The sequence below is a fragment of the Trichechus manatus genome, unplaced genomic scaffold (genome assembly GCF_000243295.1).
Source record: "Trichechus manatus latirostris isolate Lorelei unplaced genomic scaffold, TriManLat1.0 scaffold00045, whole genome shotgun sequence".
Classification (NCBI taxonomy): Eukaryota; Metazoa; Chordata; class Mammalia; order Sirenia; family Trichechidae; genus Trichechus; species Trichechus manatus.
In genome coordinates, this window is record NW_004443981.1 from 16126537 (window position 1) to 16153488 (window position 26952).

Consider the following 26952-nt stretch of genomic DNA (forward strand, 5'->3'; position numbering starts at 1 on the left):
GCCTGGCGTTTACCTGCGCGTCGGGCGTTACCTGTGCACGCGTTACCTGTGCACACATTACCTGTGCGCCTGGCGTTTACCTGTGCGTCGGGCGTTCCCTGTGCACACGTTACCTGTGCACACGTTACCTGTGCGCCTGGCGTTCACCTGTGCGTCGGGCATTACCTGTGCACGCGTTACCTGTGCACACGTTACCTGTGCACCTGGCGTTTACCTGCGCGTCGGGCGTTACCTGTGCACGCGTTACCTGAGCACGTGTTACCTGTGCGCCTGGCGTTCACCTGTGCGTCGGGCATTACCTGTGCACGCGTTACCTGTGCACACGTTACCTGTGTGCCTGGCGTTTACCTGCGCGTCGGGCGTTACCTGTGCACGCGTTACCTGTGTGCCTGGCGTTTACCTGCGCGTCGGGCGTTACCTGTGCACGCGTTACCTGTGCACACGTTACCTGTGCGCCTGGCGTTCACCTGTGCGTCGGGCATTACCTGTGCACGCGTTACCTGTGCACACGTTACCTGTGTGCCTGGCGTTACCTGCATTCTGCTCCATGCTCTCCTTGATGCCGTCTAAGAGTTCCTGCGCGTCTTCCACGTTCTCCTCCTCCTCCTCCTCTTCACCTTCTTCTTCTCCTCCTTCCTGAGGTGCGACAATCGCCTCCTACGTGCCACAGGGACATTCAAATCAGGGACGCTCTACACTGATTCACGCTCACAAATCACCTGTGGAGTGACCCTGGCAAAAGGCTAGTACCCAAAAAGGGAAGGTACCCATTATAGATTGAATTGTGTCGCCCCAAAATATGTGTTGTAAATCCTAACCCCCACACCTGTGGTTATAATCGCATTTGGGAATGGGTTGTCTTTGTCATGTTAATGAGGCAGGATTAGCATAGCGTGTGTCTTCAATCAGTCTCTTGAGATATAAAAGGGCAGATTAAGCACAGAGAAGCAAGGAAGCAGAGATGGGGGAAGACAGATGCCACACTGAGGAACAGGAGCTGAAAAGAGGCAAGGACCTTCTGGAGCCAACAGAGACAGAGAAAGCCTTCTCCTAGAGCTGGCACCCTGAATTCGGACTTACTAGCCTCGTAAACTGTGAGGAAATAAATGAAAGCCATCGCGTGTGGTACTTCTGTTACAGCAGCGCCAGACACCTGAGACCGTGCCCATGACAGCTGCCGCACGGAGGTTTCCGGGATGTGTGCTTCTCCAAAGACGGCTAGAGACCCGCAGGGTTTCTCTTACTCGGTTTTGGGAGAATAACACATTTCTGTGCAAAGCCAGAACTGATTAAGATTCCACCCTTTTGCAGATAAAGATTGTTGTACCTTACCTGAAGGAAACACATTTTATAAAAACAAGACTGAATAATAATAATGGGCGCGTACCTCAGCATCTACCATTCACAGCAAGATGGTGACAACTAGTCAGTAGACGGGCCTTCTGAAAATACTGAGAACAAACCCCTAAGGGGCTCTGAGCGTCTGTTAAGGGTGATGAAAACATTTGCAGACAGAGAGTGGTGATGGCTGCGCAACATGGAGAACATAATTCACGTCACCGAATTGTGCATGTAAAAAATGTTGAAATGGCAAATGTTGTGTTGTATATATATATATATATTTTACCACAAGAATAAAAAGCTTAAAAACGTTCCGGTCAACGTATATCCAGGATGCAAAATATAATTTCAACAACAGCTGGAGACAGACCCAACTCCAAGGGCCAGGAAAGATGCTTCCACTCCGAAGTGGAAGAAAGCCCTGTGGGGTTCTGTGTTTTCATGACAGGGGCCAGCCGCAAAATCCAAGTAAAATTCTAAACCTCTTTGTAGACTGATGTGTGAATGACTTGTTCCTTTATCACGAGACTGAGACAAGCATTTTTTTTAAATAAAAATTCCAGATCAGGTAGGTAAACACATTACCAGTTTTGCTATGGCCTCGGAAATGACGTCCTTGAGTTTGATGTGGTGCAGCTTGTAGTATTTGCACAGTTCCACAGCAATGCTGGATTTTCCCACAGCGGGAGGACCGAGAATACAAATCTTGATGGGCTGAAAGGAGAATGAGGAACCACAGTGAGCTGGGAACAGTCAGGAACTAGACAGTGTTGTCCGTGTCAGGAATGTGCCTTTTCAAAAGTCTCGCATCCTGCAGGCTGATGCTCCCTCCTCGTCAAGAATGGACTCAAGTCCCTCCCCCCACTCCGGCGTCTTGGTCGCTGCCACACCGTGCGGAGAGCGTCTGTCTCTAACCAGAGAGTGTCCATTCGTGTCCATTCATTCAGCAGATATTTAATAAGCATCCACTATGTGGGCGAGGAGCCCTGTGGCGCAGTGGTTAAGAGCTCAGCTACTAACCAAGAGATGGGCAGTTCAAATCCACCAGCCACTCCTTGGAAACCCTATGGGGCAACTGTACTCTGACGTATAGGGTCGCTATGAGTCAGAATCGACTCCACCGCAACGGGTTTGGGTTTGATGTGGGGGATGTGAAAGTTGAAGGGATGTGCTCAGGAATACCTCAAAAGTACAAAAGAACAAAGTACTCAGCCATTACCTGCTACCAATTTCATGCTTATTGGGCTATGCTCGTAAGGAGAACGAAGAAACGGAAGAATTTCTGGTCCAGTGTGGTTGTTATCAAGGAGCCCTGATGGCACAGTGGTTAGGCGCTTGGCTGCTAACCAAAAGGTTGGCGGTTCGAACCCACCAGCTGCTCTGAGGGAGAAAGACGTGGCAGTCTGCTCCCATAAAGATTACAGACTTGGACACCCTACGGGGCAGTTCTGCTCTGTCCTAGGGGGCCGCTATGAGTGGACATGAACTCGCCGACAATGGCTGATGGGCTGCGGTTAGCTGCCGTCGTCAGCCTCCCAACTCATAGTGGCCCCACACACAACAGAATGAAACGCTGCCTGGCCCTGCTCCATCCCTTTGGGGGCGTCGGACTGTTGTGATCCAGACAGTTTTCCTTGGCTAATTTTTGGAAGTAGATCTCCAGGCCTTTCTTCCCAGTCTGTCTTCGTCTGGAAGCTCCGCTGAAACCTGTTCAGCATCACAGCAACACACAAGCTTAAGCTTCCACTGACAGACGGTGGTGGCTGCGCGTGACGTGTATTGGCCGGGGATCAAACCCAGGTCTTCTGCATGGAAGGTGAGAATTCTCCCACTGAGCCAACCACAGCCTGTTGGTCAGGTGTCACCAGGTGGCCTAATATATGGCCTCATCAGTAGTGTTTATGGTCTGAATTTGGTCCTTAATTTATACTTTTCTTTTTAACACAGTTAATTTATTCTGATTTTTTAAAAAATACACTCATTTAAAAAAAACACAGTTTCTTCTGCTGAAAAACTTGCTTGAACGTTAAAGAAGCTCTGTTGCACTCATAACCAGTAACTATTTATTTATTTATTTCTACCAGAAATCCAAATACAGTAACAAATACTCATTTCCTTCAAAATGGCCCAAACAGTTGTGAAGCTGACACCTAGTATTTTGAAGGTAAATTATTAAAAAGTAATCCCGACGCAAGGACTTCCCACTGGCAGAATTTTCATAGGTTTAAAGATTACATAATTGCACCCATTAAGTTGATTACTTTGATTACTGTTACCACTTTACGTATGAGGAAACCAAGTGTTATGGACTGAATTGTGTCCCGCCCAAAATACGTGTTGGAATTCTAATCCCTATACCTGTGGTTGGAGCCCTGGCGGCGCAGTGGTTAAGAGCTCGGCTGCTAACCAAAAGGTCAGCAGTTCGAATCCACCAGCCACTCCTTGGAAACCCTGTGGGGCAACTCTGCTCTGACCCATAGGGTCGCTATGAGTCAGGATCGACTCCACTGCAAAGGGTGTTTTGGTGGTTTCTACCTGTGGCCGTGATGTAATGCGATGTAATGTAATCAGTCGGTTGTGGTCATACCAGTGTAGAATGGCTCCTAAACCTAATCACTTCTGAGCTATAGAAAGAGCAGTTTAGACACACTCACTCACACACACTCACAGAGGGGAAGACAGACGCCATGTGGGAACCCCCTACAAGCCAGGGAACCAGGGAGTGCCCAGGACTACTGATGTGGACTTCTAGTCCCCAGAACTGTGAGAAAATAAATTTCTGTTCTTTAAAGCCACCCACTTGTGGTGTTTCTGTTACGGCAGCACTAGGGGACTAAGACACCTTAGTTGTGACAGAAATCAGCAGTGACAGTGGAGTGGGGCTGGGTGAGGGATCGTGCACATGACGGTCCCTCTCTGGTTAGGGGCAGACACTTTCGGGTCGATGCTGACGGCCACAATGGCAGACACTGGGGGAGCAGGTGTCCGAGGCGGCAGTTTAGGAGCTGAGTCTTGACGGGCAAGGCTGGCCTGGGTGGGTACGCAGGAGCCTGGTGAATTCGCCATGGCCTGGGCTCTCCACACACGTCGGCTAGCAACACGTGCCTCGTTTTGTCCACACACCAACAGCGCATCTGTCACCTCATCCAAGTTTACAAGACCAGTGTGCAAAACCAGGATGCCCATTTATTCTCTATAAGAAGAAGTATGACTGACCCCGAGCCCAGAACCCTCCAAGTCCACTTGCCTGGTACATTGACTCCCTGAGGGCTGAGTCTGGATCAGGGGCCTACTTGATGAGCTTTGACCAGAACAAGGAGAGTGAGATGGGTTGACTGCTCAGTGACATCAGGGCAAGGTGGCTTGAAGCATCTGTCTCTACAGCAAGGATGCCTTTGACTTGCTAAAGGAACCCAGATGGTGGAAGTCAAGGCTTAAGAGTCCATCCTCCTGGGGCCTGGCTGGTGGGCACCGCCTCCATTGGCCTCAGGGGTACTTCCTGCTCTATGCCACTGTGGCTGACCAACACCCTGGGAACGGACTTTTTTTTTTTTTTTTTAATGATATGCTCATTCATGCTGAGGCATTGGTGGCTCAGTGGTAGAATTCTCACCTTCCATGCAGGAGACCCAGGTTCTATTCCCCGCCAATGTACTTCACGCGCAGCTACCACCCTGTGTTGCTACGATGTTAAAGAGTTTTCAGCAGACCTTCGAGACTAAGATGGACTAGGAAGAAAGGCTTGGTGACCTACTTCCAAAAATCAGCCAGTGAAAACCCAATGAATCACAGCGATCCAGTCCCGTTGTGCACAGGGTCACCATGAGTCGGGGCAGAGAAGAACAACAATACCGTTCCTGCTACAGTCTTGCTAGTCAGGAGCATTTTGTCTCTTTGAAGTGTCTTCTCCTTGATATCTCTGCTCTACTGTGCACTGCTTTGCAGCTGACCCACAGAGGACGACACCAGTCTAACCTCCTGAGCTGGGGTTGGGTGGCCTTAGGATAAGGAGCCCTGGTGGCGTATGATTAAGCTCTCTTCTGCTATCCGAAAGGTCGGCAGTTGGAACCCACCAGCTGCTCCACAGGAGAAAAGACCTGGCGATCGGCTCTCATAAGGATTGCAACTGAGGAAAGCCTACAGGGCAGCTCTACTCTGTGCTATAGGGTCGCTACGAGTTGGAAATGACTCAATGGTAATGGTTAACAGGTGACTCAGGACATTCTCCGAGTACAGCTGCCACGGGCACCTTAGATGCTTAAAGGGGTCAGGATTTCTTTAGCTAAGTGGTACATCTATTACTTAATCTTCACTAGGTCTGTTTCTCAAGAGAATACAGTTCTTAGGATACCATGACAGCACTGTACTTGCTTGTGTAGTGTGTTCCCGTGTACGATGACAACCTCCATTATGATGCCCCCTTGTGCTCAGATGCCACTTTACAGTTCTCAAACACTTTCTCAGGTACTACCCTCTTCCATCCCTGGGGTAAATGTAAAGATCTGGGCTAGCGCTACCTTGGCCCAGTTTCAGAGAGGGAGGTGTGCAGCGCCAAGCCTGGGCTCTGCAGTTGGACAGACGGTTCTAGCGAGCTAGTTTGCATCCCTGACTATCTGTGTGATCTTGAAGAAGCTGCTTCATCTCTCTGAACTTCGGTTTCCTTATCTGTAACGTGGAGTTAAGAGTACTGACCTTGAGAAGTTGTGATGATTAAAATGACCAGCAAATCTCCTGGCCAATAGGAAGAGATCAAAGTAGTAATCAAATTTCTTCTCCCTTGTCCTCCCACCTACTCTCCCCTATGGATACCCCGGGCTGAAAACAGACACCCCATAAGGCACATTTCCCTCAGATTCAACTCTGTGACAGTCAGCCTTGACTGACTATCGTGTTCATTGTGTCAGTCATCATAGGTATTATCGATATTAAAGACTTTTACACTTTTAAAAATATTCAGTTGATCAATATTAATATACATGTAGACTGTTAGAACTGGACAAATTGGTGAAGTCTGAAAGAGGATTTGAAATTTGGAGATTTGAAAAAGAAAGTACTTTTCATTGGTCTAATCGCATTAAAAGATTTGTTTACTTTTGCATCAACTTAGAAATGTGAACAGAAAATAATGATAGTTACCAACAGTCCTCGGCTTTGCTTATATTCTTTGAGGATGTTGTTGATATTTTCCACGAATCCTGTTTGGGCAACCCATCGGATGTTAAAATTTTCCTTCACAAAGAGCGCTTCCATCCTCAAATTGACCAGTAAGTGGTCAAGACACTCTTGCTAAGAGATAAAGGAAAATTAGAAAGCTCCTTTTTTGTTCCTTCATTTTGACAGACCAACATCACTGCAGTCATTCAAAAGAAACGATTCAAACCCAGTAAACATGAATAACCCGGCATCAAGTATCTGCAGAGCACCCACAGTGATGCCGTGACACTTCTAAACTCGCCTCACATCTGCTACCTTACTGTGGGCGGCACCTGTGGCTCTCGCGGGCAGAAAAGCAGCTCAAAGAACAGGAAGATTCTGGAAGCCCAAGGCTTTCTTTCTTTTTTTAAATTCCATCTATTTTTTAATAGGTATGCAGTTCCACGGTTCACAATCCCAAAGAACAAAGAGAATAGAGCAAAAAACTCTCCTAGATCCCTACCACCACCCCCAGTTCTCCCCTTTAGAGGCCACCAAGGTTATCAGTCTTTCCAGAAACATTTTCAGACTCAGAGTTTGGTGTAACTGATTCCTGACACTAGTTCTATCCTTAAACAAGATTTAAGAGCCTAGAGTGCAAGGAAAACCGTCATGGTCTTTGTTGTGATGGAGTCAGGAGCTCAGCCTCCTGTCTGAATTTTAGCAAGAGGCCAAAGAGAACCCACCCAGTGTCTGTGTGGCATTTTACACACATCAGCCTGCTCAAACACGTTTCCTGCCCTCTGTGGGTTCTTCAGAAAAAGAAAACCTAGGCTCACAAAGAGAAGTTGCCTTGGATAGAATACCGAGCTGCACTTCTCACAGCCAGTAGGAGCTGCAGATGGATTTAAACCAGGTATTCTGATATCCAGTTATTCTGATATCCAGGTATTCTGAAGCTGGATTTAAATCCAGGAGCCCTGGTGGCTTAGTGGTTAAGAATTTGGCTGCTAATCAAAAGGTGGGCAGTTTGAATCCACCAGCCACTCCTGGGAAACCCTATGGGACGGTTCTACTCCATCCTATAGGGTCACTATGAGTTGGACTCTACTCGACGGCAATGGGTTTTTGGTTTATTCTGATTTCAAGGAGCACTGGTGGTGTAGTGGTTAAGCACTCAGCTGCTAACCAACAGGTCAGCAGTTTTAACCCACCAGCCACTCTGCAGGAGAAAGACGTGGCAATCCGCTCCTGCAAAGATTACGGCCTTGGAAACCCTATAGGGCAGTTCTCCTCTGTCCTACAAGATCACTATGAGTCAGCATTGACTTGAGGCAACAGGCTTGGTTTTTTTAGTTTATTCTGACTCCAAGGCGCAACAGTTAAGTGCTTGGCTGCTCACTGAGATGTTGGTGGCTCAAAGCCATCAGCGGCTCTGCAGGAGAATGACCTGGCAGTCTGCTCCGGGAGAGATTACAGTCTAGGAAATCCTATGGGGCAGTTCTGCTCTGTCCTGTGGGGTCTCTATGAGTCAGAATCCACTCTACAGCACACAACAACAATTTCTGAATCCAAATTCCACAAGTACTAGTATACTTAGAAAAATAGTAAAATAAAAAATCTCTTATATACTAACTGTCAAGTCCTTGGTTAGAAAAGCATTTTCTCTAGGTAATTTCTGGATTTTCCCAGGGCCGGTATTTTTACTGATGCACTGTTAGTGAAAAACAGAAGTTATTAGTTGATTAACCTGCACAAATACACACACAACTTCTCAAATGAATGCAAATCGAACCGAATTAAAAATAATAACATGCAAAATAGAGGGTAGTATGCTGTGAGTATTCATTCATCTATTCGCTCCACAAATATTTCTTTTTCTTTCTTTTTTTCAATTTGGGGTTTTTTTTTCCCAAATTTTATTTACTTTGTTGTTGTTGAGGATATACACAGCAAAACACACGATTTAACCGTTTCTACACGTACAATTCAGTGACACTGATTACATTCTTGGAGTTGTGCAACCATTCTTCCCCTCCTTTTCTGATTTTCCCTCCCCATTAACATAAACTCCCCACCCACCGAGGTTCCTAGCTAATCTTTCGAGTTGCTGTTGTCAGTTTGATCCCATATAGATCATTCTTAAAAGAGCATAATGTTCAAGGTGGACCTGTTTACTAGTTAAGCTAAACCATTGTTTGGGAGTTTTTCATTGTTTGTTTTGATTTCTCCACTCCACAAACATTTGAGGACCACCTCCGTGTGCCAGGAAGTAGAGACAGATAAAGAGGCCCTGCCCTCATGGGGCGCCCAGTCTGACAAGGAGACAGATAACTATCAGGTGCCATGTATGGAGCTCAGTGAAGGGGTCCTGGGAGCACGGAGGGAGGTGTCTGGCCCGTGGGGTGGTGGGAGGGACACAGGGAGAGTGCAGAGGAAGATGTCTGAGCTGGATCTTAAGGACGAGCAGGGACTGAACAGGGGAAAGGCAGGAGAAGGCTGCATAGGCTGGGCTACAAGACCAGGACAGGCGGCCTCACCGCCCTCGAGTCCCTGGACACAGCTCTCAGCTTTGGTGACCCTGACTGTGTCAGTAGGTGGGCATGGGTGCTCAGGCACAGTGAGTATTCTGGTGTGTCCCTGTCGTGTGTCTGTCTGAGGTGGGATGAGGCCCATCTTCTTCAAAAGCCCCTCGGTGGCCTTTTTTGCTTCCCACCACACATATCCTGCTAGACGGACAAGGTGCTGGCAGCAATGGGCTCAAACAGCAACGGCTGAGAGGATGGCGCAAGCACAGGGGACGTTTTGTTCTGTTGTACGTAAGGTCGCCATGAGTCGGAGCCGTCTCCACGGCGCCGAACTACGACGCCATGCACGTACTGCAGGAAGGTCATTTTGATTTGGGGAGAATTCCCCGAAGCACAGACTGCAGATGCAGGCGGTGAGTTTGGGTTTGAAGGCCTGTTTCTGGGGCCCTGTCTTAGCAGCCCATGTGATTCCATAGCCGGACCAGAGGGTAGGGCTGTTTAAGAACACCTGCAGAGTCCGGGGTGGAGAGACTGTACCTTGACCACATCTTCCAGGGTCTGCACAGACTCGTCCACAGCCACCAGGTAGTGGACCTTTGGCACGTGGTCGATTACGTTCTGTATCACTCTGCAAACCAACAGTAAGACAGTCACCCAAGGAGAAGAGAAAAGAGACCGCAAAACTGGAACTCACCCACCACCCATGTGGGCCAGGCACGGGTTTGGTCTGGTATCACTCATCTCGCTTAATTTCCAACAAGGTGAGGGGTGCATTGTTGTCTGCACCCGACAGAGGAGGGAGCTGAGGTGCAAAGAGTCAATTCGACGTTTCTCAGGCTCAGTAGCCACCAGGCAAGTGAGGAGCCAGGCCTGGAAAGCAGACCACGGGTCTCCGGGTGCCGGCCTCTCGCTGCGCGCCGCGCTGCCTCCCAAGAGGAGCACCCGTCACCTGGGGGACTCTGGTGGATGAAGCACCTGCCGTCCTGTGTGTGGCTCATTAAGTCTCACTCCAGAGCTTTGGGACACAGAGGCTTTGTCAAGTGAAAAAATGGACTCAGAGAGGCTGTGACCCTCTTACCAGAGTCACAGAGTGCCAAATGGACTGAGCCCGAAATTTCTTATTCTGAATTAATCATTGCCAATGTGTCTGCACACTTAACTCTGGGCCCAGACTGGGCTGAAGGTTTTACAGGTGTTATTTAATCCCCACAACAACCTTATTGGGTGGTGAAGAGCTTGGCTGCTAACCAAAAGGTCAGCAGTTCGAATCCACCAGCCACTTCTTGGAAACCCTATGGGGCAGTTCTACTCTGTCCTACGGGGTCGCTGTGAGTTGGATTTCAGAACTGACTCGACAGCAACAGGTTCCGTTGGTTGATTCTCTCCTCAGCACCCATCTGTCAGTGTGTCCTACTGTGGCGACTTGCATGTCGCTGCGATGCCAGAAGCTCTGCCACTGGTATTTCAAATACCAGCGGGGTCACCCATGGTGGACAGGTTTCAGTGGAGCTTCCAGACTAAGGCAGACTAGGAAGAAAGTCTTGGCAATCAACTTTTGAAAATTAGCCAGTGAAAACCCTATGGATCACAACAGACTATTGTCCGATATAGTGTTAGAAGATGAGCCCCCCAGGTTGGGAGGCACTCAAAATACACAGTGGCCGAAACAATGGGCTCGAGCAGACCAACGATGGTGAAAATGGTGCCGGACCGGGCGACGTCTGGTTCTGTTGTATACATGGTCGCTACGAGTCTGAGCCTACTCAGTGGCAGCTAACAATATTATTATCCCCGTTTTACAAATGATGAACCACAAATCAAGTGAGCCATCTCATTGACCTGGCGTTTAAGTCAGGTTCTCCAAAGAAGGAGGAGGGTCTCTGGACCTGCTGGAATATAGGGTCAGGATGCTCTGTGAGTGTGAAAACGTGTGTCAGCTTCACCTGCAATTGTCAGAAATAGCTTCAGGTTTGGAGTTACATCATCTGAATTCTCAAATTTAAGTTGGTGGGCTGGATATTTCAGTCCCACCTGGGACCTGGGTAACTCTGTCCCCAGAAAGCACACATCAAGTTCTTTTCCAAAATTGCAGGGCATGCTATTCAGCTGATAGTTTCTAAGCATTGCCCCTGAACTTGTCATCAGCCGTGTAGAGCTTTTAAATGACGTACTCTATTTCATCAGATGTAAAGTGGGGCTAACAATAGTACCCTCCGCATAGGGCTGTCGTGAAGAATAAGTACATACGTGTAAGGGTCTTAGCACCTTGGTGGCCTGGTGAGGGTTCAGTACACGCGAGTTTATAAACAAACACGTTCATCAATTAACTCTAGGAAAGCAGTGGTATCTCTGGGAGAACGCTTACCCTGCTAAATCCAGCACGTGAATTGCTGGAATTATATTTGATCCATCGCCAAAAACTGATAATGCAGGGACCTCACCCAGCCAAGCAGTCTAAAAAGAAAAGCAAAAGCAGGTTTCCCTCTGGTTACACAAGAATGACTATTCCAAATGAGCTAGCTGTCTGCTGGAGTAGTCTGCTCTAAGAGATGTTTTGGAAACCAGTCCTGATAAGACTTGGGAGTCCACCAAATCCTAGTAAGAGAAATAAAGTGTAGCCTCAGGACCGGAATGCTTAAAGAAATCTATAATCTGACCAGCCATCGTTAGGATTATTCTACAGGTTTTCTACATACAGAGCAAACGCTTCCGTGTGCCTGAGATGTTTCTTTCTCACAAAAACACTGAGCCGGGGAGGGGAGGGCAAGTAATTAGCATCAGCTCATGGATGAGACGCTCAGGAGGCTACCCCGCTGATGAGGTGCTGAGCCTGGACTTGAACCCCTGTCTTCAGTCCAAATCCTTGTCTTAGACATGCGGAGTACTATTTAATTAAGCGGTGCCCCAGTGGGGCAGTGGTTAAGAGCTTGGCTGCTAACTGAAAGGTTGGCCATTTGAATCCACCAGCTGCTCCTTGGAAACCCTATAGGGCAGTTCTCCTCTGTCTTATAGGGTCGCTGAGTTGGAATCAACTCAATGGCACAGGTTTGGTTGGGGTTTATTTAATGAAGCGTCAAGTACTGATTATTTTAGATTGCCTTTAAAGAATGAAGGAGGTAGAGGTGGAGGACACAGCACACCACTGATATTCTGGTCTTTGGGAAACCATTTCAGGGTTCTCAGCCGTGGAGCGATACCTCGTGGAGGAATGGTGGGAAGTGTGGGGATGGAGGCTCTGACAGCTGTGCAGGCAAGAGCTGGCTCGGCCTAGCCTGGAGGCAGGGAGGGAGAGAAGGGAGATACTGAGGAGGTGGACTCTGTAGGACGTGGGGGTGTTGGGATGGGTGGGAAAGAAGGAAGGGCTGGTTCTGGCTGGTGGAGCTGGTGGAGGGTGGTCCCATTTGCTGAGATGGAGTCCTGGAAGAGGAGCAGGTTTGGGAGGTCACTGCAGGTAAAGTTTGGATTTGTGGAAGACGTCCAAGTTGAGGTGCTGAGACGGCAGCTGTATCCATTGTTGTTGGTGGTGCTTTCCAGTCAGTTCCAGCTCACAGCAACACTACATACAACAGAACGAAACACTGCTCCGTCCTGAGCCATCCTCACATCTTTGCTCTGGTTGAGCACAGTCCATTGTTGCAGTCACTGTGTCAGTCCATCTCATTTAGAGTCTTCTGCTTTTTCACTGACCCTCTACTTTACCAAGCATCATGTCCTTCTCCGGGGACTGGTTTCTCCTGATAACATATCCAAAGTACATGAGACAGACAAAGTCTTGCCATCCTTATTTCTAATGAGCATTCTGGCTGTACTTCCAAGACAGATGTGCTCATTCTTCTGGAAGTCCATGGTATATTCAATATTCTTCACCAACACCATAATTCAAAGGCATCAATTCTTCATCAGTCTTCTTTATTCATTGTCCAGCTTTCACATGCGTAGGAGGTGATTGAAAACACCCTGTCTTGGGTCAGGCGCACCTTAGTCCTCAAAGACACATCTTTACTTTTTAAACTTTTAAAGAAGTCTTTCGCAGCAGATTTGGTTAATGCGCTATGTCATTTGATTTCTTAACTGCTGTTTCTATGGGTGTTGATTGTTGATCCAAGTAAAATGAAATCCTTGACAACTTAGTCTTTTCTCCATTTATCACGATGTTGCTTATTGGTTCAGTTGTGAGGATTTTTTTCTTTTGGTTTTCTTTATGTTGAGGTGTAATCCATACTGAAGGCTGTAGTCTTGGATCTTCATCAGTAAGTGCTTCAAGTCCTCTTCACTTTCAGCAAGCAAGGTTGTGTCATCTGCATATTGCAGGTTGTTAATGAGTCTTCCTCCAATCCTGATGCCTCGTTCTTCTTCATATAGTCCAGCTTCTCGGATTATTTGCTCAGCATACAGATTGAATAGGTATGGTGAAAGGATACAACCCTGATGCACAACTTTCCTGACTTTAAACCATGCAGTATCCCCTTGTTCTGTCAAACAACTGCCTCTTGGTCTATGTACAGGTTCTGCATAAGCACAGTTAAGTGTTTTGGAATTCCCATTCGTTACAATGTTATCCATAATCTGTTCTGATCCACACAGTTGAATGCCTTTGCGTAGCCAATAAAACACAGGTAAAGATCTTTGTGGTATTCTCTGCTTTCAGCCAAGATCCATCTGACAACAGCAATGATATCCCTTGTTCCATGTCCTCTTCTGAATCTGACTTGAATTTCTGGCAATTCCCTGTTGATGTATTGCTGCAACTGTTTTTTATTTATCTTCAGCAAAAATTTACTTGCCTGTGATATTAATGACATTGTTTGATAATTTCCACATTCTGTTGGATCACTTTTCTTTGGAATAGGCACTAATATGGATCTCTTCCAGTCGTTGGCCAGGAAGCTGCTTCTAAACTTCCTGGCATGGACAAGTGAGCACTTCCAGCTTTGCATCCGTTTGTTGAAACATCTCAATTGGTATTCCATCAATTCCTGGAGCCTTGCTTTTCACCAATGCCTTCAGTGCAGCTTGGACTTCTCCCTTCAATACCATCAGGTCTTCATTATATGCTACCACCTGAAATGGTTAAACATTGACCAATCCTTTTTGGTTTAGAGACTCTGTGTATTCCTTCATCTTCTTTTGATGCTTCCTGCGTTGTTCAATATTTTGCCCATAGAATCCTTCAATATTGCAGTTCCAGGTTTGAATTTTTTCTTCAGTTCTTTCAGCTTGAGAAATGCAGAGGGTGTTCTTTCCCTTTGGTTTTCTAACTTCTGGTCTTTGCTCATTTCATTATAATACTTTACTTTGTCTTCTCGAGTCACCCTTTGAAATCTTCTGTTCAGCTCTTTTACTTCATCATTTCCTCTGTTTGCTTTAGCTGCTCTATGTTCAAGAGCAAGTTTCAGAGTCTCTTCTGACACCATTTTGGTCTTTTCTTTCTTTCTTGTCTTTTTAATGACCTCTTGCTTTCTTCATGTATGATACCCTTGATATCATCCCACAACTGGTCTGGTCTTCAGTCATTAGTGTTCAATGCGTCAAATCTATTCTTTTTTGTTTTGTTATATTTTGCTTTGCTTTGTATTTTTCTTTGGTATTTTTTTTCTTATTTTTTTTATTGTACTTTAGATGAAGGTTTACAGAGCAAATTAGTTTCTCATAAAACAAGTAATACACATATTGTTTTGTGACATTGGTTGCCAACCCCACGACATGTTAACACCCTCCCCTTATCAGTCTTGGGTTCCCCATTACCAGCTTTCCTGTCCCCTCCTGCCTTCTCGCTCATCCTTGCCCCTGGGCCGGTGTGCTCATTTAGTTTAATTTTGTTTGATGGGACTGTCTAATCTTTGGCTGAAGGTGAACCTCAGGCGTGACTTCAGTGCTGAGTTAAAAGGGTGTCTGGAGGCCATACTCTTGGGGTTTCTCCACTCTCTGTCAGACCAGTAAGTCTGGTCTTTTGTTTGTTTGTTTGTTTGTTTTCTTGTGAGTGTCAAATCTATTCTTGAGATGGTCTCTAAATTCAGGTGGGATATACTCAAGGCCATACTTTGGTTCTTTTGAACTTGTTTTAATTTTCTTCAGCTTCATCTTGAACCATTTCCAGCCAGGTCCTAGGCACTACCCTCTTAACTAGTCTCCTTTTGCTGCCCTCACCCCACTACAATACACGAGGAGAATAGCGTAATCCTTTTAAAACTTAAGGCAGATGATGTTACTCCTGTGCCCAAAACTGTCTACTGGTTTCCCAGCTCACTCAGAATAACAGTCAATGTCTTCGCAGTGGGCTACAAGTCTGGGCTGGATCTGAATCCCCATCACTCCTTTGACTTATCACCTACCATTCTCCCACACTCTAACCACACTGGTCTCCTTGCTGTTCCTCAAACACAGCCAGCACATTTTTGCCTCAGTTCTTTGCACTTGTGATTCCCATTGTCTGGGATGCTCTTTCCCCAGAAAGCTACTTAGTTCTCTCCGTTACTCCCTTTTGCTTTCTGCTCAAACGTCACATCATTAGAAAGACCTTCCTCGACCATCCTACGTAAGAGGTAACTTCCCAACTCCATCCCTTGTACTCTCTTCCTACCTTTTCCTGATTTTTTCTTCCCCATAGCATTTGTCAACATCTGAAATACTCTACATTTACTGGTTTATTTATTATCTATCTATTCTCTCATAAGGGCAGAATTGTATTTTATTGTATCCTCAATACCTACAACAGTTCCTGGCACATGGTAAGCATAGGATCAATATTCATCTTCACTATCATGAGATTGGAGAATACAGGTTGTTGACCATAGGAAAGAAGTAGTTATGGTCTACTTCCATATTCCCTTCATATTTTGCTATTATATTGCCCTAGCCACATCTAGAAGGAATCAAAAACACCTTCAAATTGTAGTCTTACTGGAAGAAAATTTTTAAAAAACTGACACAGTCATTAGAAAGTCATACCTTAAAAAAAGTATGTAAGAGACCTCCTTCCATCCCATACTGAAGTCCAGCAGCAACTACGTAAGTTGCAAATTTTCTGACCTATTAAATAGAATACAGAAAAAAGATAAATATTTTATTAATTATATTGAACCAGATTATTTTTAGTGGTTAAAAAGAGCACTTCAGGAACTTTCATCAACTCATTCAGACTATTAAAGTATTGGTTAGGATAGAAATACTATCCTCCAAAGGGAGAGAACACCACCACCCGTATGATTCAGGACTGCCTCTGACCTCTGTTAAGATCTAACCAGGGCTTCAGCCTGAGACCAGAAGAACTAGATGGTGCCCGGCTACCACCAATGACCACCTTGACAGGGAACACAACAGAGAGTCCCTGACTGTGCAGGAGAAAAGTAAGGTGCAGAACTCAAATTTCAGTAAAAAGACCAGACTTAATGGTCTGACTGAGACTGGAGGAACCCCAGAAGACATAGCCTCCAGATTCTCTGTTAACCCAGACCTAAAACCATCCCTGAAACCAAGTCTTGAGATAAAGAATAGACTGGACTATAAGACATAACATGATACTTGTGAAGAGTGTGCTTCTTAGTTCAAGTAGATACACAAGACTAAATGGGCAGCTCCTGTCCAGAGGTGAGATGAGAAGGCAGAGAGGCATAGGAGCTGGTTGAATGGACACGGGAAATCCAGGGTGGAAAGGAGGAGTGTGCTGTCACATTATAGGGAGAGCAACTAGGGTCACATAACAACGTGTGTATAAATGTTTGTATGAGAGACTAACTTGAGCTGTAAACATTCACCTAAAACACAATAAAAACAAACAAACAAAACCACTAACCATAAAGGCAAAAAAAAAGAAAAGAAAAGATCTAACCAGGCTCTTAATTCAATCAAGTCTAGAGTTTATTATTTGTGAAAACTCTGTACCTGTTGGCACTATGCTGGGCACGGAGTGGGGAAAGGAGATGTAAAATAGGCCCTTCCGTGAGGATCTTTGACTATCTAGTAGGGGAGACAGACGTATATAAAACCAAGGGGTTTGGTGATGGGCCTTAATACTAGGATGTAATTGACGTGGAGCGTCCATTTCACCCCAGAAGCGCAGTTTAGGCACTGGGATAATTTTCCTCAATATTTAACCAGTTTTTAAAGCCATGTGGTGCTATCAGCTACACTGCGGGGAAACAGGATGGAGAAAAGCTTGCGGAAGAGATAATAGGCACGGAAACCTGGGCACTGGCTCTTTTTCCTTTCATGCTGTCCTCCCTCATGCCCCAGGAACCATGTGGAATTGCTGATATTCAATTTAAAAATCCAGAGAGCTTACTGTAATTGCTGGTGTCGTTTTTTTCAGGGTTGCTGATGTAAGGGCCAAGTATAAGAGGTGCAATGACCTCCAGAAGGTTTGTTTAGGTTCAACTAAACATTTGTTTGACTCAAAAGACTAACTACCACGGTCTGCCCACTTCAGCTCATATATATATATTTTTTTAATGTTTGGTAGTTAAATTGGTAACTTAATATTACCTGAGCAAGAGTAATTTGTGAGTGTATGCGTATGTCATTGGTCTCTTCTTGCCAATCCATCACTGTATTAAAGCGCTGTAGTTGGTGTCAGAAGTGAGATTATCACTAAGGATCTGAGTGGAGCAAGCAGTGGGCAAGTGGATGAGCTAAGTCCAGGGCAAGGGAACCTGATTCCCTGGCTTTTCCTAACTATACTAGATAAGATAGAAGTGACAACAGAAGATCCCCAAAAGGATCTGTAAACTTATGGACTTGAGGTAGTCCTTCGAACTCTCTCCAAGCTCAACCAGATGGATATGCAGTGACTTTCCAGGCAGAAATTAGATAACTGCTGAGGTTTTAGACATGGCAGGGAGGGAGAAATGGGGGGTTACAAAAGAAAGGGAATAAATAGAGGCAAAAGATTTTAAATGTGAGAAGGGGAGGGCAATAAAGTAAAGAAATACCCTGTGTGGTGGTTAATGCTATGTGTCTACTTGGCTAGGCTGTGATTCTCAGCGGTTTGGCAGACACTGGACTAGGTGCTCTTCCATAATGTAATCGCCTTCCATTTTGTGATCTGATGTGAGCTGCCAATTGGTTGAAAGGAGCGTTTCCTTGAGGGTGTGGCCTGTTTCCAGTATATAAATGGATGTTCTGGCAAAACTCACTCTCTCTCGACCCTGCACTCATCTCATCACTTGACCTCCAGCTCTTGGGACGTAAGCCTGCGGAAGTCTCCAGCCTGCCGCCTGACCTGCAGATTCTGGGTTCGCCACATCCCGCAACCCCACAAGCCAGCAGAAGTCTCCAGCCTGCCGCCAGACCTATAGATCTGGGACTTGCCAGCCCTCACAATTGTGTGAGCCATTTCCTCACAATTGTGTGAGCTGTTTTCTTGACGTAAATCTCTCTATATATGCATTTATACATTTCACTGGTTTTTCCTCCTCTGGAGAACCCAGACTAAGACACCCTGTCATCACTTACCTTTCCCAATAAAACAGTTAAGGACAAAATTGATTCTGCCTAAAATTTTTAATTGTGAGTAACTTTTGTTTTAGTATGTGCTGAACCTTCTCCCTGTGGATCCCCCTGGCTTGAGACTGCAGTTTGGACAAACGCATTGGGAACTAATCAGGCTGAACTTGGGATTCAGAAGTCTCCCATCTTCCTTAAGTGGCTACACACAAGTCTTTGCTCAGACCAAGATGGCGTGAAGAAGGAGTCCTGGCTGTCTTCACCCCGGGAGGCAGGGCCTTTTCCAGCAGTGGAGCAGCGGACTTGAGCGTGGGACAGCATGGAGTGCGTGCCCCCGGGCAAATAACTATTCTGAGCGGTTAACTTCCTGGGCTACACGGGGTTGACACAGATAATTAAAAGTAAAATAAGTGGCATCAGCCCAGACCAGGCCCAAGGAAGAAGGCTGAAGTCTGGTTAAAAAAACAAACCTGTTGTCGCTGAGTCGATTGTGACTCACAGCGACCCTGTAGGATTGCCTCATAGGGTTCCCAAGGAGTGACTATGAGTCAGAATCAACTCGACAGCAACTTTTTTTTGTTTTTTTTTTTTTCTCCAGGGGCCAAAAGTAGAGAACTGAAAACAAGAGAGCCAACAGTCAGGCCACCCTGGGAAATGCTAGCCTCTTACCGTATTTTTACACAAATAACGCCCACGCTGTATGTTTTTGCCAACCCTCCAATCCCTTGCATATTATTTTCCCGGGCACTCTATGTGCATTATACGCCTGTATGTGTGAGTGTGGCGCCCACACGTGCGTGATTTATGTGAGCGCGTTATTTGTGAAAAATACGGTCATCTAGGAGTGTGGGTTTTAAACCCACGGGCAGAGGATACAGAGCCTTTGGCTTGGTGAGGTGGGGAGTCAGAACCATCCTAAAGAAGGGGCCTTTGAAAGGTTTAGCCCCGAAAAAGGACGAACTAGAAACAAATCCACACTAGGAGCTCTTAGCCACAGTGTCTGCTACGAACTGGGATCTAAGCAGACATTTGTTAAATGAATGGATTCTTATTTCCAAGGTTCCATCTACATGATGGAAAACACTGGGTTACAAAGCAGTCATTGTGATGACCGAATTGACCAGATCCACCTCATCTTCTTACTCTTAATTGTCCAAAAAAGAGTGATTACGAAAACTGCAGGGGGAAAGAGGGAGGGAATACATTTTAAAATCAAAATTTGATTGTATCATGTAGAGTACGGGACAAACTTCATTAACATTTTTATAATAAAAAATATATTAAGATGAAATATTTCTCCATTTTAGACTATTGTTCGCTTACATTATTTTTATCTGTGACCATACCGTTTTCATCCCATGAATTAGACATAAATGATCAACAAATCAGGATTTTTCTATTTTGGGCAACATTGAAAATTCAGTGAAATAATGTGGTTATAGACATTGGGACTGGAAGGAATTTAGATCATCTTGTCCAGTTCCTTTATTTATTTAGTTTAATCCCAAAACTTTAATGACTTGGCTAAAGTCATAAATTGATGCGTATGCAAAGGGGCTGTTGTTGGGTGACGTCCAGTCGATTCTGACTCAGCCTTAGGGTTTCCTAGCCCAGGTCTTTTCTTCCTTAGGAGTGGCTGGTGGGTTTCAACCGCCGACCTTTCAGTTAGCAGCCGAGCACTTAATCATTGCACCACCAAGGCTTCTTATACAAAGGGGCTAGAATTCCTAATTCTAACACTGTTTTATACTCACAGTGTTTGTATTGCCAAAGCATTTTCTGTAGAACGGAAGAATTTGGGGACGTTCCAAGTTCCTACTGTAATATCCTCGGGGACCACTAGGTGTCATCTTAGAGTTATTATTACATGTCACTTCCCGCTGGTCTTCCACTAATGGGAAAAAGGGGATGGAACCTCCAGAGAATGAAGGGGGCACTCCCTCCTGGAACCAGCCATGCTCCCTACAACCGGGATCTGCCTTTGGAAACAGGACACAGCAGTGGTTCTGAGGGTGGTGCCGGACCGGGCAGTGTTTTGTTCCACTGTGCATGGGGTCGCTAAGTCAGGACCGACTCCCCAGCACCCAACAACAGCACCCCCGTGGGGCAGCCAGCCTACTGCAGACAGGCTGAGCATGACGTCCGTCGGCCGGCAACGGCCAGCTCCTTTCTGAAGCTGGGACCTCAGTCCGTTTCTCTGCTTTGACTAAGAACCCAAAACTCGTCATGAATTTCTGAGAACATGAGACACTCCAATATCTGACTTTAAATCAGGATAGCCCAAAACAAAATGCTGGGGGGAAAAAAGATCACTGTGCGGTCCTTGCTCATGCTGTTCCCCTGCCTAGAATTTCCTTTTCCATCTGGGGAGTGGGGGGGTCGCCCATCCTTAAAAACAGAGCTCACGGGTCAGTTCTGCCGTGGATTCACGGAGCGGAATGGTACCGAGGGCCCACTGTGGCCCAGGAGCCTCCGTGTTCTGCTCTGACCCTCCCCTCTTTCCTGGGTTCCCGCGACCTTCCGTTCACATTGTGGTTAAAGCGCTCACTATGGAGTCCCCGGGCGGTACAAAGGGTTAACAAGGTGCTCGACTACGAGGCAAAAGGTTGGCAGTTCAAACCCACTCCGAGGCTCCTCGGAAGACAGGCCTGGCGATCTGCTTCCGAAAGCTCACACATAGGGTCGCCATGAGTCAGCGGACACGACCGTAACCAGCAACGAATCACATTATAGTCGTTGCTCGCGTCTGCCAGCCCGCTAGGACGGGGGCTCTTTGGGGGTGGGGGTGATGTCTGATTCACTTTACAAATCTGCAGGCAGCTCTCTCACGTTCAATACGGTAACGTGTAACTCGCAGCGTGTCCCAACTTTGGAGGCAGGTTTAGTGAAAACACAATCAGCAGCGGAGGAGACTCAGCTCTGCGTTTTCAGGGAGGGATAATGACGAAATAAAAGGACAGATACTTAAGACGTATTTACAGCTTATTAAAACTCTTTTAAGTCACTGAACCTGTTCTGCTTATGTCCTAGTGGAAATGGGAAAAATCATTGCTGCAATCACGGGGCTTTCACCCCAGTGGGCTGGACCAGACGTGGGCAAGGACCTCGGGAGAGCCTGATGCTCAGAGACCGTGGGCGTTGCCGTGAGGAAGCTGAACAGAGGCGTGTGCAGAGCCGAGACGATGCGTGTAAAACACAGGCCCCGCCGTGCAGGTCGTTGCTGTGTGCCTTCCAGTCGCTCAGACTCATCACAGCCCTATATGACACGGCAGAACCGCCCCACAGGGCTTCCTAGGCTGTGACCTTCAGCAGCTGGTGGGTTCCAACCGTCGCTCTTTCCTTAGCAGCTGAGCAATTGACAGTAACTGCGCCAGGAGGGCTCCTTCCACGCCCTCAACGAAAGAGTGAAACTATTAAACTTTGCCCAGAGCTGAGGAAGAAAACGAGGAGAAAGATCTGTCGCTCACTGCCTTACCCTAAAAGTTCCACTAGGGCAGACTTACGTTTTTTCCAAATTTGAGGACCATTTTCTCAGCATTTATGTGATCCAGAAAATTAGGATGGTGCTTTCTTCTTCGATAATCCTCTTCAGTAAATGGAATCTCACTGTCATCCTATTAAGGAGAAAAGGCCACACGTGGTACACAGTCAGGTACAGACGTCCAAGCCGAGGATCCTGGGTCAGCTATGTTCCTTTAAGTGCAAATAAAGCTTAAAACTACTGCTTATTTTTAAAGTGATTTTATTTTCTGGAAAATGCTTCAGCTGGCCACATTTTATAACTTAAACATAATCTAAACAAAATTAAAATTTTAAATATCTTCTTTTAATTTCATATTTGTTAAGTTGTCACTGTAATTCCTTAAGGCATAAAATAAACCATTTCTTTTGGGTGTGTGTGTGGTAAACAGGTAGCAAAACCTTTGCATTTAAACAGTCCTCACAGGTGCAGTTCAGTGATACGAATTACGTTTATCATGTTGTACAACCATCACCATTAGCCATTCCCACATTTTTCCATCACCCTTAACCATTTCTTAATAGTTCCTAGAATGCATGTGGTTTCATTTTTTAATTTAAACTTTCTTTTTTCCCCTCTTTTCCACACTGACTCTTCATTAAAAACTCACTGCCATCTAGTCGATTCTGACTCACATGTGGGCAAAGTAGAAATGCCCCATAGGGTTTCCAAGGCTGCTATGTTTATGGGAATTCCAGAACACTTAATTGTGCTCATGAGGAACCTGTATATAGACCAAGAGGCAGTCATTCAAACAGAACAAGGGGATACTGCGTGGTTTAAAGTCAGGAAAGGTGTGTGTCAGGGTTGTATCCTTTCACCATATTTATTCAATCTGTATGCTGAGCAAATAATCCGAGAAGCTGGACTATATGAAGAAGAATGGAGCATCAGGATTGGAGGAAGACTCATTAACAACCTATGATATGTGAATGACACAACCTTGCTTGCTGAAAGTGAAGAGGACTTGAAGCACTTACTGATGAAGATCAAAGACCACAGCCTTCAGTATGGGTTATACGTCAGCATAAAGAAAACAAAAATCCTCACAACTGGATCAGTAAGCAACATCATGATAAATGAAGAAAAGATTGAAGTTGTCAAGGATTTCATTTGACTCAGGTCCACACTCAACGCCCATGGAAGCAGCAGTCAAGAAATCAAATGATGTATTGCATTAAGCAAATCTGCTGCAAAAGACCTCTTTAAAGGTTTAAAAAGCAAAGATGTCACCTTGAAGACTAAGGTGCAACTGACCCAAGCCATGGTGTTTTCCATCACCTCATATGCACGCGAAAGCTGGACAATGAATAAGGAAGACCGAAGAAGAATTGACAACTTTGAGCTGTGGTGTCGGCGAAGAATATTGAATTTACCATGGACTGCCAGGAGAACAGACAAATCTCTCTTGGAAGAAGTACAACCAGAATGCTCTTTAGAAGCAAGAATGGTGAGACTACGTCTCACATACTTTGAACATGTTTTCAGGAGGGACCAGTCCCTGGAGAAGGACATCATGCTTGGTAAAGTAGGGGGTCAGCGAAAAAGAGGAAGACCCTCAACAAGATGGACTGACGCAGTGGCTGCAACAATGGGCTCAAGCATAACAATGATTGTGAGGATGGCGCAGGACCGGGCAGGGTTTCGTTCTGTGGTGCATATAGGGTCGCTATGTGTCAGAACCTGAAGGTCAGCAGGTCGAATCCACCAGCTGCTCCTTGGAAATCCTATGGGGCAGTTCTAACCTGTCCTACAGGGTCACTGCGAGTCGGAATCAATTTGACGGTGATGGGTTTTTTGTTTTTTGTTTTAAATAACCACTGTATTTTGTTTATATTCCCCTTCTAATGTATGCAGAAAAATGTCTCTCTAAAAGAGCTCTTTCAGCGTATTTAAAATAAAAAAGGCTAAGTAATGAGAAAGCATTGTTAAAGTTTAATAGGAGGTATTTTTTTCTTTCTTGGTGACATATAAAACAATGGAATCCCTTAGAATTGATGGTACTTAAGAGTCAATGAACTCTGTGGAATGCTTACTATGGGATAAGGCTCAGGAGTGAAAGAATACACAACTCACCGTAGAAATTTCCTTCTGCATACAGATTTCAAGCTATTAAGGGTGAAATGTTCCATAAAGAAGAAGTCAGCACACTACTTACAGGATCCAGGGGTTTGGAACGTGCCCAAGTCATCACCGTGGATATTAAAACAAACACCTTCCGTTTTTCAAAATGGCTGATTTCTTCATTCAGGGCTGTAGGATCGCAAAGCAGAGAGGTTATCGGGACACGTGCAAAGCTCATTTGTGAAATCCTGTGTACTGTTAGTTCTCAGGGGGCTGAGGTCGCTCCTTCCTCCTGGAGGAACTGACCGCCAGGCTGGCGTTACCTCTGAGGCCACACTTGTCTCGTTCCCCTCATCGTTCTTCCAATGATCCCTCCAGCCTCCTGACCCCATCCTAGCGGAGCTCCAAGTTTAGCCCCTTCTCATTTCCTGTCAGTACATGACCTTGGCCTATAGCCAGGGACAGGTCACCCAACAAGCAAGGTACGCATGCCCTTACTTGTGCTTATCTACCGTCTGTGGTGCACAATTTCACCATGTCAAAGATGTGGCAAAACCCTTGTGGAACTGTGCGCTACAGATGAGTAAGTAAACTAAGCCCGTGTGTCCCTTGCTTACTGGTTAATCCGTCCCTGCCTATAGCTTTCGCTTTCTTGGAGGGCTGGGGGTAGTAATAATATTATTATTGTATTAGTATAGTAAGTAGCCCTGACGGCACAAATGGTTAAGCGCTCAGCTGCTAACTGAAAGGCTGGCAGTTCAGACCCACCCAGCGGCTCTGAGGGAGAAAGACTCAGTGACCCGCTTCTGGAAGGATTGTTGCTGTCGTTGCTGTGTGCCAGCAAGTCGACTCCAACCTCTAGCGAACCCACAGGACAGAGTGGGGTTTTCAAGGCTGTAATCTTTACGAAAGCAGCTGTGGGGGGCCAGTTCCAATCGTGCACCTTTCGGTTAGCAGCTGAGGGCTTAACCGTTGCATCACCATGGCTCCCTCCGTAAAGATTACAGCCAAGCAAACCATATGGGGGCAGTTCTACTGTGTGACCTGGGGCCACTATGAGTCGGAATCGGCTGGACAGCACACAGCAACAGCACCATTGTTCAAGTAAATAATGGATAATATTATTAATAATTACATAATTAATGTATTTAAAATATACATCGTCAATAATTAATACACATAATATGTAATTAATAATATACAGAACTAAACCCAGCGCCTTCGAGTCCATTCCGACTCACAGCGACCCTACAGGACCGAGCAGAACTGCCCCATAGGGTTTCCAAGGAGCTGCTAGTGGATTTGAACTGCCAGCCTTTTGGTTAGCAGTTGAGCTCTTAACCACTGCGCCACTAGGGCTCCCAATTAACAATAATATAGTAAATGATAACAGCCGACATGAACTGGAACAATATGGGCTCCGCTGAATATCTGCTTTACAGATGTGGGAGCCGAGGCACAATTTGCCCAGAATCACAAAGGGAGGTGGCGGGGCAGAGTCCCAGCCCGGCAGCTGGCTACAACGCCTGTGCTTACGGCTGCGTGGGGAGTGGGCAGGAGGCCACGTCAAGGCTGGGGGATGCTGTAGAGACCCCAGATCACAAGGCAAGGCCACAGTGTTGGTTCGCTCAGGATTTCACACGAGGCGGTCCTGTTTCGCTTACGTGGTTGTGGAAGGACATAGGTTGGGGTGTGCCTCCCCTCCCATTCCCCCTGGCTCGGGGGACAGCAGCCTGGGCTGTGAGGCTGGGGGCCGCGAGGTCACGTGTGGAGGGCATCAGTCAGGGTTGTTGCTGTTAGCTGACGTCCAGTCAGCCCTTGACTCCTGGAGATGGAACAGAAGCCCGCGTGGAAGGTGAAAATTCTACCACTGAGCACTCCGCCCCCATCTGTAAGGCACACACCACCTATCCGTGGCGATGGAAGGCAAAGGTTTGACCAGGAACAGTTTGCCACTTCACAGGAGGCTCCCCACGCATTCAAGCCTCGAGTCCGCTTGGGTGCGCCCAGCACGTGGTTCCACTGAAGTATTCGGAATTGACTCGCCAGCAATGGAATTTTAACAGTCACAGCAGATAATTTTCCAGAAGAATCTAAGCCGCACTGAACTGTTGGGGGACCTAAGTGATATGGTTGCCATGGTGCATTTAGGCTCGTGAGGTGAGTCCCTCCACAAAGAGGAAAACACTAAAGGGCCGATACCTGAATCTGATCAGTGTAGGGATCCCTGTCCCAAGACGCTGATGTGTTACTGAATGAAGACTGAGAACACGGGCTCCCACGTCGTTGCTGGCTGCTTCCCACGCCTCTGACACACAGCGACCCTGTAGGACAGAGCAGAACTGCCCCATAGGGTTTCCAAGGCCTTAATCTTTACAGAAGCAGACTCTTTCTTCCACGGAGCAGCTGGTGGATTCCAACGGCCCACCTTTCAGTCAGCAGCTGAGCACTTAACCACTGTGCCACCAGCGCTCCTTCTGTTCACATAGTAAACCCAAATTCAAAAGTTAATTTTAGTTTCTATTTTTATCCTAATGGTGAAAATTGCCTCCCCATTTAATTTTGTTCTTTTAACCTTTCCGCTTGGCTGAGCTTACATTGGCCTATTTTGTGAGTACTCGGCACCCTTCGGGGTCCTCTAACTGGGTTAAGCTTTTGTGTTCATGATATTTATAACGGACCTAAAATGACCTGCAGCTCAAACACTTTTTGTTTTTTTATTGTACTTCAGATGAAGGCTTACAGAACAAATAGTTTCTCATGAAACAGTAGTACACATATTGTTTTATGACATTGGTTAACAGCCCCACAACACATCAACCCTCTAACTTCTCAACCTTTTTTTTTGGTGAAAATACACATAGCCAAAGATACACCATTTCAAAAATTACTACACGTACAGTTCAGTGACATTGACTACGCTCT

The 26952-nt window shown here is 46.1% G+C and overlaps 1 protein-coding gene across 4 annotated transcripts in view; it reads right to left on the minus strand.

Moving 5' to 3' along the window:
* AK7 (adenylate kinase 7) overlaps positions 1-26952 on the minus strand; it is an 81846-nt gene that overhangs the window by 28132 nt on the left and 26762 nt on the right. For 3 of the 4 annotated variants that reach the window (XM_023731669.1, XM_004376734.1, XM_023731671.1), the window contains exons 4-12: positions 24122-24216; positions 21947-22057; positions 15951-16031; positions 11368-11456; positions 9540-9630; positions 8111-8188; positions 6478-6627; positions 1927-2055; positions 534-657 (exon numbers count right to left, since the gene is read on the minus strand). In XM_023731669.1, the coding sequence (XP_023587437.1) occupies positions 534-657; positions 1927-2055; positions 6478-6627; positions 8111-8188; positions 9540-9630; positions 11368-11456; positions 15951-16031; positions 21947-22057; positions 24122-24216 (948 nt within the window). The remainder of the gene's footprint in view (positions 1-533; positions 658-1926; positions 2056-6477; positions 6628-8110; positions 8189-9539; positions 9631-11367; positions 11457-15950; positions 16032-21946; positions 22058-24121; positions 24217-26952) is intronic. The other variant, XM_023731670.1, reaches the window with a different exon arrangement.